This window comes from Molothrus aeneus, chromosome 10 (genome assembly GCF_037042795.1).
Source record: "Molothrus aeneus isolate 106 chromosome 10, BPBGC_Maene_1.0, whole genome shotgun sequence".
Lineage (NCBI taxonomy): Eukaryota > Metazoa > Chordata > Aves > Passeriformes > Icteridae > Molothrus > Molothrus aeneus.
This window is the reverse complement of record NC_089655.1, coordinates 23,793,679-23,806,036: the sequence shown is the minus strand read 5'-3', so window position 1 is coordinate 23,806,036 and position 12,358 is coordinate 23,793,679. Positions and strand designations below refer to the sequence as shown.

General features: G+C 52.6%; 1 protein-coding gene across 3 annotated transcripts; it reads right to left on the bottom strand.

The window, feature by feature from the left end:
• Positions 1–255: 255 nt before the first annotated feature.
• SPTSSB (serine palmitoyltransferase small subunit B) lies at positions 256–11,950 on the bottom strand. 3 transcript variants are annotated; one of them, XM_066556802.1, is made up of 2 exons: positions 11,839–11,950; positions 256–2,158 (listed from the first exon to the last, which is right to left on the bottom strand). In XM_066556802.1, exon 2 carries the CDS (start codon positions 2,136–2,138, stop codon positions 1,902–1,904), a length of 237 nt encoding a protein of 78 aa, XP_066412899.1. In that variant the 5' UTR covers positions 2,139–2,158; positions 11,839–11,950; the 3' UTR covers positions 256–1,901. The 3 variants fall into 3 exon arrangements, with proteins under 3 accessions (XP_066412899.1, XP_066412900.1, XP_066412901.1); XM_066556803.1 differs by lacking the exon at positions 11,839–11,950 and adding an exon at positions 11,717–11,764; XM_066556804.1 differs by lacking the exon at positions 11,839–11,950 and adding an exon at positions 11,157–11,255.
• Between the last annotated feature and the right edge of the window lie 408 nt (positions 11,951–12,358).

Genomic DNA, 12,358 nt, shown 5'->3' with positions numbered 1-12,358 from the left:
AGCTGAGCCCTCAGCACACTCAGGTATTTGATAATGCCTTAATTTGAAGCAGATCAGAGGGGTTTTGCCCTCCAGAAACAGGAGAGCTCTTGGGCTGCAGTTCACCCCAGATCCATTTAAAGGATTCTCCAACCTGTCCCCAAAACATTCACCACAAAATAATCCTCCTTACACAGTGCCAGCCTGGCCCACACACATCCAGAATATTTATGAATGAGTGGAAAACCCAGAAGAGCTGAGTCATGCAGCCAGAGGTCGTTTGTGAAGAATAAAATTTTTATTTTTTTGGCTGAGAAAACTGCATACACATGTTCAGATCTGGGCAACCTTCACCACATGTCTTCGTTTCCAAACAGATTTGTGCTCTGAAGCATGCAGGAGCCCACTGCAGCTTGAGAAAGGAGTTAAGAGGGTTTTCTCTTTAATCTAGAACTGTGCAGACATAATTTGAAAGCTATTTACATTTTGCACTTCTCACTTCTACTAACAGGAGCATCAGCTGGTAGAGACGTGCAGAGTGCAGCTGTAATTTATGATTTGGCACCCACGTTTGATTTGTGTAGAGTGAAAACCAAACAAGCCTCCCATTGTTCCAAAACCTCCCCATGGGCAATGGTAATTAATCTAATTTATTCTTTGTAAAGGAGATCTCTCTAAGCCTTCCCTGCAGGTATTATAATATTATTTCCACTCTGGATCCTCTTCCCCTGGTGCTGATTTGCACTTTGCTGCCTTGGTGAGTGGGAGCAGCCAGAAAAGATTGTGATTTTCATCAGAGAAGGCAGGAGGGCACTGAGACACAGCAGGGCTGCTTCTTCCTGTCATCCTCACTGAGCTGCAAGATGAAATGGAGAATTTTTTTCCAAAAAGAAAATATTTTAGACCATCTGAACTCAGAGGCAGGAACTTAGACGTGAATAAAGCTGGATCTGAGTTCATCCTCCTGTTGCCTTCTTTTCCAAGTTCCTCTCCCATCCATTGAAGCCTGGAAGTCACCAACCAGCACCAGACATGAGCACTCCAATCCTGCTGGATATCCTCATTTTTTATCTCCTCTATCCTGGCCCCTGGACTGTGTTGGTAGAACTTTGGGTGTGAGGAGCCACCAAAACAGCCTCTACCAGAGTGATTGGATGCAGCTCATTTCCAAAGAAGTGAAAAATGTTACAGATTAAAAGAATATTTAATGGAAATTACAAATCTAGGACAGATTTTCCTCTTGGGTAATGCCTTTATGCATTCATAGTTCCCGGCTCCACTTGGGAAAGAGAGTGGCTGAGCAAGAATTAAACAGGAAATAGGGTTTGCTTCCACTGTTCATTGTTAAATGTGCTTTTTGGCATTTGAAACAATCTTTAAATGCAGGCTAAAAGCATCTATTTAGAGAAAACAGAATGGTAAGAAAGTGTTCAAGGCTTTCCAGAGGGATTCCGTCATTTTGGGGTTTAAGGACATTCCAAGCAGATCAGTCCATAGGGAATTCAGCAGATTCCCTGCTGGAAAACCTCCCAATGCCCCATTTTCTTCTACACTTGTGCTGCTGAAATACCAGAGCAAAGAGGCCTGGTCACATCACACCCCTCCAGTCTGGTGTTCACAGTGAGTTTGGGGCAGCAGAACTGTGCTGTCCCTCGAAGCAGCAGATCCTAAAGCAGCACTGGGAAAGAGAATGGCCGAGCAAGGATGGGATAGGAGGTGGGGTTTGCTGCTGGAGGTGGAGCCGCGTGGATCCTGTGCCATCCCAGGAGCTGTGTGCCATTCCCAGAGCGTTCATGGAAGAGGGGCCGCGCTCGGTGCCTCACTCCGCTCTCCAGCCCCGGAGGTGAATCAAGCAGGGTTTCCCTCAGCAGGAACCGTTTGTGACCCATTTCACAGAGCTGCCGGGCCCTGCTGGGCCTGGCTCAGTTCAGCACCGCGCCCTCAGGCTGGGACCCAAAGATCTGGGAGAAGAACTGCAGGGCCAGGCGGACGTGGATGGGCACGAAGACGTAGGCGGTGTAGACCACCATGGCCAGCACGGTGACCGTGATGGTGTGGAACATGGACTGCTCCCAGGGCTCCAGCACGTAGCTGCACGTCACCAGCTGGTACTGGTAGTACAGCCAGTACAGGTAGTCCTTCACCCTCTTCACGTCCATCTTTGGGGCTTGGAGAGCGCCTGGAATGACAGGGAAATTGGGATTACAGCGGGGGTGTCCCGTGGAAACACCGCACAAACTCGTTCTCTGAGGCGCCCGTGCCACCAGCTGCCCTGGACCAAAGGGGATGGATGGGTTCTGCAGCTGCTGCTCCGTTATTGGAGCTGCATCAGCTGGGCATCCCCACTTCCCAGAAAAGCTGATCCATCCCTGGAAGTGTCCAAGGCCAAGTTGGAGCGAGCTGGGATAGCAGAAAGTGTCCCTGCCCATGGCAGGCATGGGACTGGTGGTTAAACTCCCTTCCAACCCAAACTTTCCTGTGATTCTACCAATTGCCACATTCCAAGTGTGTTTTCCTATCCTGTTCCTTGTGGAAATCAGGGAAACTGGCATTTAAAAAGAAAGGCTTTTTGATTCTATCAATTGCCACATTCCAAGTGTGTTTTCCTATCCTGTTCCTTGTGGAAGTCAGGGAAACTGGCATTTAAAAAGAAAGGCTTTGTGATTCTATCAATTCCCACATTCCAAGTGTGTTTTCCTATCCTGTTCCTTGTGGAAATCAGGGAAACTGGCATTTAAAAAGAAAAGGCTTTGTGATTCTATCAATTCCCACATTCCAAGTGTGTTTTCCTATCCTGTTCCTTGTGGAAATCAGGGAAACTGGCATTTAAAAAGAAAGGCTTTGTGATTCTATCAATTCCCACATTCCAAGTGTGTTTTCCTATCCTGTTCCTTGTGGAAATCAGGGAAACTGGCATTTAAAAAGAAAGGCTTTGAGCCAGCTTCCAGGAATGTTCTGTAAGTTCATAAAGGTTCCATAAATTCCATAAAAGTTCCATAAGTTCCATAAATGTTCCATAAGCTCCATGCATGCCCTGGAATAAAGATAAGATTAAAACAACTGCCCTGTAAAAACTCCTCTGCTTACTTTTGATAATCGTTTTTATTGCTCTGCAATTGCTGGGAATAAAGAAAAGCCGTTCAGAAAGAGAGAGGGAGAAAAAAGTAATCTCTGATTGCAGAAGGAATTTTTTTGCAGCTCATTCCAAAGAAGTGAAAAATGTTACAGATTAAAAGAATATTTAATGGAAATTACAAGTCTAGGACAGATTTTCCTCTTGGGTAATGCCTTTATGCATTCATTGTTCCCGGCTCCACTTGGGAAAGAGAGTGGCTGAGCAAGAATTAAACAGGAAATAGGGTTTGCTTCCACTGTTCATTGTTAAATGTGCTTTTTGGCATTTGAAACAATCTTTAAATGCAGGCTAAAAGCATCTATTTAGAGAAAACAGAATGGTAAGAAAGTGTTCAAGGCTTTCCAGAGGGATTCCGTCATTTTGGGGTTTAAGGACATTCCAAGCAGATCAGTCCATAGGGAATTCAGCAGATTCCCTGCTGGAAAATCTCCCAATGCCCCATTTTCTTCTACACTTGTGCTGCCTGAAATACCAGAGCAAAGAGGCCTGGTCACATCACACCCCTCCAGTCTGGTGTTCACAGTGAGTTTGGGGCAGCAGAACTGTGCTGTCCCTCGAAGCAGCAGATCCTAAAGTGGCACTGGGAAATTTGCGCCTGGAATTAAAATAAGGATGGGCCACTGATATAGGTCAAAAATATTCCAATACTCCGTTTTTTCCTGCTCTGTTCTGGGGGGATGTGGGATTTACCAAAGGGAAGTTTCCCCCCCTAATTCTCCCAAAGCATTTCCTTCACTTCCATCTTCCCATATTTCCTAGAGCAAGAAAGTTCCACAATGATTTTGGGGGCAGATCAACATTTAAATGTAGCAGTGGCTGTCTCTGTGACCAGCTTTTCTTGCAGGGGCTCAGCCTGGGGAGGAAGGCACCGCTGCTCTCTGGCCAGGCATGAATGGAAGCTGATTCCTTTCACATCATTCATTGGAAGGCAGAACTCCAGAGAGAGAGAGGCCTTAAAGCCTTGGAAATACTGCAGAGCCTTCAGTGAGGGTGGCCCAGCTGGCACAGTGGGGCTCCCTGGGAGCCAAAAGTGCCTCGGTCCAGACTTTCTGCAAAAAGAGCAGCACTGACCAATGAGGGGGTGAAACCCTTTCCTTAGAGTGGGGAGGAGGAGGAGGAGGAGGAGGAGGAGGAGGAGGAGGAGGAGGAGGAGGAGGAGAAGGACAAGGAGAAGGAGGAGAAGGAGGAGAAGGAGGAAGAGGAGGAGGAGGAGAAGGAGGAGAAGGAGAAGGAGGAGAAGGAGGAGGAGAAGGAGGAGAAGGAGGAGAAGGAGAAGGAGGAGAAGGAGGAGGAGGATGAGGAAGATGAGGAGAAGAAGGAGGAGAAGGAGGAGGAGAAGGAGGAGGATGAGGAAGATGAGGAGGAGAAGGATGAGGAAGATGAGGAGGAGAAGGAGGAGAAGGAGGAGGAGGAGGAGAAGGAGAAGGAGGAGGAGAAGGAGGAGAAGGAGAAGGAGGAGGAGGAGGAGGAGGAGAAGGAGGAGGAGGAGGAGGAGAAGGAGGAGAGCCCTCTCACACTCCCAGGATTACGGGGTTTGCACTGGGCTTAGGGCTGTGCTGGTTACACTCATCCCATCCGTGGGTAAATCCCTGCTGATCCCAACCCCTGCTCAGAGAAGCTGCAAGGCTGGAGCAGTGCTGGGGGTGTCTGAGTGCCCAGAGCTGCTCACAGCCCTGTGCATCTCCATCCAGAGCTGCTAAGGACAGCCACAGGCAGCAAAAACATCCCCCAGGCTGATTTCAGTGATGTTCCAGGCTGCAGCCTCACCATCACCCCTTGGAGAGCCACATGAATAAAGGATGAGACAGTTAATATGATGAGCAGCCCTCTGGATTTAACCAAAGCCCTTGGCACCTTTTTTCCAGCCTGGGAATTGCATTTCCCTGCAGCCCCAGCACAGCCTGGCAGTAATTCCATCCCCAGGCACTCTGGAATTCCAGGAGGAACAGGAGCTGCCTTCGAGCTCTGTGGTCTCCTAATGAATGCTGGGGCTTGGGATAAGTAAAAGGCAAGAGCAAATTACAGTCTGTGCCCTCACCACTGACACACTCCTGCATTTCATGCAGCCTGAGAGCAGGCTGTGGAGATAACACAGCTCCAGCTGCATCATTTATAAAGGAAAACACAGGAGGGGAAGGGGGGAAAAGCCATTTGAAAGCAGCTGCTGAGGCAATGAGAGACGAGGCTGCCCCATGGCACTGTCACACCGATCCCTTGGGGAAGGGACAATTTGCATCCCTCTGGGCCCATTATGAGGAACAAGGAGTGGCCCAAGACCCCACACCTCCAGAGGTCTGGGGCAGCTTCACCACCCAAATTAACTGCAGCAGCAATCAAAGAGAATAGCAGATTACTAGGCAAACTTCAGAGGCCAAAAATCTGTATTTTAAACAAGATTCCTCCTAGAGAGGCTTCACTTCCATGTCTGTGCTTCATTCTATTCCAGCTGGCACTCCCACTTGAAAGGGCCCTGAGTTACTCACTCATCAGTTCCCACTATTCCAGAGCAGGAGATAATTTGTTCTTATGCAATTTTAACTCAGCATTCATTTGTCTACAAATTTGGGTTGAAACATTCCGAGGTGCTGGGGAAATGCCTTCCTGTTTAGAGGCCATGGGACTGTTACAGCCAGCTATGAGTGAAATGAAGAGAATTCAGCTCCTGTTAAGCAATATTCAGGTTATTTTCAGCACTTGCACCTCCAAGAGGAAAATAAAATGCAAGAAGAGAAACCTGTAAAGCAGCTTTTAGTGTTTTAAGTGGCTGCCTGATTTTCTTGCTTGTTGACACATGTCTCTGATTAGGGCAGCTGAAAAGATAAATCATCATCCAGATATCAAGGTTTCACTTCAGAACATGCCTAATCTCCCAAATTTCTTTATTAATGACCTTATTTTCTGGAGTAAGAGCTAGTTGGGAGGTAGAAGATGCCAGTGTTAGGTTCTTTAATATGTAATTTCTGCTTTGAGCAGCTGGGATTTGGGAAATTTTGGTCACATTTTCAATCTACAGCGCTGACCCGTGGCCGGACAGCTCCTGCTGGGAAATTCCTGTGGAAAGAAACATTCCTGCAGGGGAACTGGGAGAGACTGGTTTCCAGAGAATGCTTGAAAAACTCTTGATGGCCTCAGCAGGAGGGGTTGGCTGAGTTACACATCCAGGGAAAAAGGGTTTCCAACATAAATTCAGGAAAAGTTCATCTGGAGCGGGCAAAAACAAAGCCTGGAGCTGGAAATGGCCTCACGATCATTCAACAGGTGACCTCTGCTGCTTTAGATGGAAAGTAGGGATGAGATGAGAAATAAAATCAGCAAACAATCAATCCATCCCCAGAATACAAATATTTGATTGGCTAAAAGTGACCATTTGCTGAATAATTGCCTGGGATAGCCCAGCAGCAGGAGTGAATGAGGTTTGGAGCATCCTGAGGGAATCCTCTCGTGCTGGAGCTTCAATAAAATCCTTCTGGGAAATCCAAATCCCAGCATTTCCTGAGAATACCACCTCAGCCTGTTCCAGGAAATCCAAATCCCAACATTTTCCTGGGAATGCCACTTCAACCTCTTCTGGGAAATCCAAATCCCAGCATTTCCTGGGAATGCCACCTCAGCCCATTCCAAGGAAATCCAAATCCCAGCATTTGATGGGAACACCACCTCAGCCTGTTCTGGGAAATCCAAATCCCAGAATTTCCAGGGAATGCCACCTCAGCCCATTCCAGGGAAATCCAAATCCCAGAATTTCCTGGGAATGCCACCTCAGCCTGTTCTGGGAAATCCAAATCCCAGAATTTCCAGGGAATGCCACCTCAGGCTGTTCCAGGAAATCCAAATTTCCTGGGAATGCCACCTCAGCCCATTCCAGGGAAATCCAAATCCCAGAATTTCCTGGGAATGCCACCTCAGCCCATTCCAAGGAAATCCAAATCCCAGCATTTGATGGGAATACCACCTCAGCCTGTTCCAGGAAATCCAAATCCCACAATTTTCTGGGAATGCCACTTCAACCTCTTCTGGGAAATCCAAATCCCAGCATTTCCTGGGAATGCCACCTCAGCCTGTCCTGGGAAATCCAAATCCCAGAATTTCCTGGGAATGCAACCTCAGCCTGTTCCTCTGTTGCATCCCTGCAGCTCTGATCCTGCATGGAGCGTGTCCATGGAGCAGCGGCCCAGCCTGGAGATCTGCATTCCCCTCCTGGCAAGCAGAGCCCTCAGGTTCCTGCAGGAACAGAAGTCCTGAATTCTGTTCCTCTCCCACAGAATTCCTCTCCTGCATGGAACTTTAAATTTAAACCTCCAGCTTGTTCTCCCAGGGAGGAAATCCCAGGAATGAGAGGAGCAGCAGCAATCCCAGCACAGCTCCCACTGTGGCCAAGAATGCACCTCAAAAAGCACCTTGGATAAATAACCCTCCCTGGAATTCTGGAGTGCACTGCAGAGCCTGTGGGGACTGCTGGAAAAAACAAAGCAATATCTTCCAGGAGTGGGAGGGGTAAGGCTGAAACACAAGGCTGCACCTCGAAAAGCACCCTGTCCTGCAGATTTGGATAAATAACCCCCCTGGAATTGTGGAGGGCACAGCAGAGTGGAGCAATCCTGGTTCCTCTGCCTCAGCAGCCTTGGCCATCCACTGCAGAGCTCCAGGAGATGTAAACCCCTGCCATATGTCCTGTGGCACACAGGGCGAGGGTCTGAGCTGGGGAAATGCTGGTGCTGCACATGACTCAGCCATTCTGCACGTGCCTGAGCCTGGGGGCTTTGCTGGAAATAAAATCTCCCAGGAGGGGAAGGGGTGAGGCAGAAAGAGCAATGGTGTTTTCAGCCCTGTTTCTGTCCTACCTGGCTCAGGAGAGTGAATTCCAGCATCTTCCTGATCTTTAACCCCAACTTCCTTCCTGCTGGCCTCAGTGGCAGCACACAGGTGCTGTTTTGGTTCTTTCAAGTGTTACTCAGGGCACACCAAGCCCAGGAGCTTTCCCTGGCCAGGGAGACTTCCTGTTACCCCTGGGAACCTCAAACCCCTCCTCGAGTGGCAGTGCCACACCTGCACAAAGTCTGAGCGCCAACTTCCTCATCTCCACCTGACCCTGATCTCTGTGTGCGCTCCTCCTGCCGCAGTTCTGGGGTTTGGTGCTGGAATTCAGCTGCATCTCTGCCTGGAGCAGAGGATTCCTGTCAGCCTGCCTTGCCTGCTGCATGGGACAGCAGCCAGAGCGTTGCTGAATTTTCTCCTCCAGCTGAGTTGAGTACACAGATGGAGCTTATGGTGACCTACAACCATGTGGAAAAGTCCTTGCAAACGAGATGCAGAAATTTTTGACCCTCAGGAAAGCAGAGGCTGCTCTGCAGCACCCACAGGGATCTCCTTTGGAGAGAGGCTTCTGGACCAGCCCAGCAGCTGAAGGCAGCTGAATTTGGGACTGATTTCCTGCCTTCCCTGCCCCTGACAGCTGGAGGCTGCTCCCAGCAAAGGCACAGCTCTGGATAACTCAGCTGCCCCTGACTCTGCAGCCTGGCTGATTTATCAGTGCCCAATCCTCTCCTTACTCAGACACAGGGAAAGGAGAAGATGCAACTTCTCTGTGCCAACAACATTCCTGGAGCAGCTCTGTCCCATTTTCTTCCAAGGCTAAATTAATTTTTCAACAATTTTCCTGTTCTTCCCTGCCCTGAAGTTTCCTCAGTTGTTTCCTTACATAACCAGCTGCTCCTTGCAGTTTAGGTGGAGATCCCTTCCTTTCCAGCTCTCCTGGGCTGGCCATGGTTTGGGCTCTGGGTCCTCCCCCTGTGCCAGGATTTGTACCTTGGGACAGAACAGGGGAGCAGCTCTGCCAGAGGAGATGGGAAAATGGCAAATTGAATCCCAGGGAAAGGGAAACCTTTCCCTCTGTTTTCAGTGTAAGTATAATTTAGGAACATGGTATTGAAGAGAACTATTCCCAACCAAAACCTCAAATTTGGGACTAGAGACCAGCACCAGGTTTAAATTGCAAACCCTTAAAAATTGAGAGTCCTTAAAGAACTGTTCCAGGAATATCTCAGAGGGGTTTTGCATTTGCTCCTGGTGACAAACCTCAGTTCCTTGTGAGGTTTGGGACATCATCTACATCCTTTGAAGGCTTCCAAGTTCAGGAGGTTGTGTAAACACATCAATCTACCAACAAAATAACTGAGATGTCTGGGCTCTAAAATAAGATTTACTTTCAGTTGTAGCCCTTATTTTATTCAGACTTCTTTGCTTTGCTCTGAGTCATTTCTGAGGCAGCTGAAGGTAACAGCTTGGGTTGTGTGCAACGTGAGGAGGTGAATATTGTCACAGCTATGACAGGTATCGCTGGAAAATGGGACCAAGCTCTTGTGCAAGTGCATCTCCCCGAGATCTCATCAAAGGAAGCAGAGTTGCACCACTCCAGTCACTGCTCCAGAGGGGAAAAGCAAAAATGGAGCGAGATGCTTGCGACAGATAAGAAATAAAAAAGGAGATGCACTTTTTTCACAGATTTAACCCCATCTGTGCAGTGAGGAACAGCTTCCTTTGCAGGCCCTTCCTCGCTGTGAGCAAACAGGTCTGGACACACAAAGCTGTTGATATCCTCCATAAAACAAATGAAAAGCTCCATAAAATGTGGCTTGGCAGGACCCAGAGCAGAGCCCTGGCTGCCTCCCAGCCAGCTGGAGCTCTGTGTCCAGGTGCTCTGGGTGCTTTTTGGGCACAGAGGGGTGGCACAGGCGTTGCCATGGGCCCAGGCTGCTCCCCAGGCAGTGTTTCAGCATCTCCCATTCCAGCTGGAATCTTGGAATAACATCCATGCTCCACGCACAGCTTCCCTGCTTCTCCCCCCAAAACCTGCACCAGAGATCACTCCAAGCACTCCTGGAATTGCAGTTATTTGTACCATGCTCGTGATATTCATCAGAGAAAGAAAACCCAGCATCCCAATTCCTAAAGCATTAAAATCCACATTAAAATCCCCCAAAGTGCCTTGTGCTGACTAAGCAGAGCCACAGCATTTCTTGCAGGGACTCTCCTCCATATTACCCAGGGTTTATCCAACAGGGAATGCAGGACTTGCACCTGCTTCCCACTGAAGGCAACTCTAGAGAAACCAGAGAGGGAAAATCCGCCAGGGATGAGCATTCCCAGCCCAGCGGTGCGAGCAGCACGGCCACATCCATCCCCCCACCCAGCGCCACCTTCCCCCTCCTGGGTGTTTAACTCGTTTTTAGGGAATCCCTAAGGCAAACCATCTTCCTGCCACCCGGACATGAACCCCCGGCTGCAGGGCTGCGGCAACAAGTGCCAGAATCACGGCACGGTCTGGCTTGGAAGGGACATCGAAGCCCATCTCAGGACCCCCCGTGCCCGGAGCCCTCTCTGGAGGCTGCAGGTGCGGCAGGAACGCGGCAGCTCCTTGGAGGGAGGCACAGCGCAGCAACCCCGGGCTCCTGCGGCTGCCAGCCCCGCTCCTCACCGGGCCAGCCCCGCTCCTCACCGAGCCAGCCCCGCTCCTCACCGAGCCAGCCCCGCTCCTCACCGGGCCAGCCCCGCTCCTTACCGAGCCTGCCCCGCTCCTCACCGGGCCAGCCCCGCTCCTCACCGAGCCAGCCCCGCTCCTCACCGAGCCAGCCCCGCTCCTCACCGGGCCTCCCCCGCTCTTCACCGGGCCTCCCCCGCTCCTCACCGGGCCAGCCCCGCTCCTCACCGGGCCAGCCCCGCTCCTTACCGAGCCAGCCCCGTTCCTTACCGAGCCAGCCCCGCTCCTCACCGGGCCAGCCCCGCTCCTCACCGGGCCAGCCCCGCTCCTCACCGGGCCAGCCCCGCTCCTCACCGGGCCGGCCCCGCTCCTCACCGGGCCAGCCCCGCTCCTCACCGGGCCAGCCCCGCTCCTTACCGAGCCAGCCCCGTTCCTTACCGAGCCAGCCCCGCTCCTCACCGGGCCAGCCCCGCTCCTCACCGGGCCAGCCCCGCTCCTCACCGGGCCTCCCCCGCTCTTCACCGGGCCAGCCCCGCTCCTCACCGGGCCAGCCCCGCTCCTTACCGGGCCGCCGGGGACTCGCCGTGGCCGCGGCCGCGCTCGCCAAGGTCACCGGCCCTGCCTGGGGATGCTCCGGGACGCGCCTCCGCCGCGGTGCCCTTGGGCGAGCCGAGCCGAGCTGAGCGGGGAATGAGCGCCAGCACAGGGAGCGCCGGGATGCGGGAACGCCGGGATGTAAAACACCGGGCTGCGGGAGCGCCGGGCTGCAGAGCACCGGGCTGCAGAACACCGGGCTGCAGAGCACCGGGATGCGGGAACACCGGGATGCAGCGCACCGGGCTGCAGAGCACCGGGATGAGCACACTGGGATGCAGAGCACCGGGATGAGCACACCGGGATGCGGGAACACCGGGATGCAGCGCACCGGGATGCAGAACACCGGGATGCAGCGCACCGGGCTGCAGAGCACCGGGATGAGCACACCGGGATGCAGAGCACCGGGATGCAGAGCACCGGGATGAGCACACCGGGATGCAGAGCACCGGGATGCAGAGCACCGGGATGAGCACACCGGGATGCAGAGCACCGGGATGCAGCGCAGCGCGGCCCCGCGCCTCCCTCACCTTCTCTCCGCGCACCGCAGCTCCCCAGCCCGGCGCTGCCCGCGCTTAAATCCCCACCTTTCCCCCCTCCGTCCCTCCCTTCCTCCTCCTCCTCCTCCTCCCTCCCTCCTCCCGCTCCTCACCTCCCGCCCGCTGTGTCCGTGCGGCCCCGGGCCGGTCCCTGCGCCCCGCCCGCTGCCGCAGCCGCTGCGCTCGGAGCGGGGGAGGCGGAGCGGCGGGGCCGGGCTCGGGGAAACCCGTGGGATGGAGCTGGCTGGCACCTCCGGGACGCCGGCTGTTCCCCTGGAGCGCCGCGCTTCCCTGGCTCTTCCAAACGGCGCTGGCGTCATGCGCTCGGCGGGATGCGCCAGAGCTGCCCCGCACCGAGAGGCTTCTTATCGCGGCCCTCTGTCGCGACAGACACCCTTCGTATCGCAGCCTTCCATCGCGACAGACGCCCCCGCAGCGCGGTTATCCTGCCAAGGGTGCCGGCAGGTGCCTGCGAGCATCCCGGCTCCAAGGGGATGAGTGGGAAGGAGCCGGAGCTGCAGCGCGGTGCTCCAGGGGGAGGAAAGGGGCTTCGGGGGTACTTCAGGTACCCCCAGGTGTCAGGTGAGGAAGGAGAGACGGGGATGGACAGGTATCCATCATTTCAGACTTAAT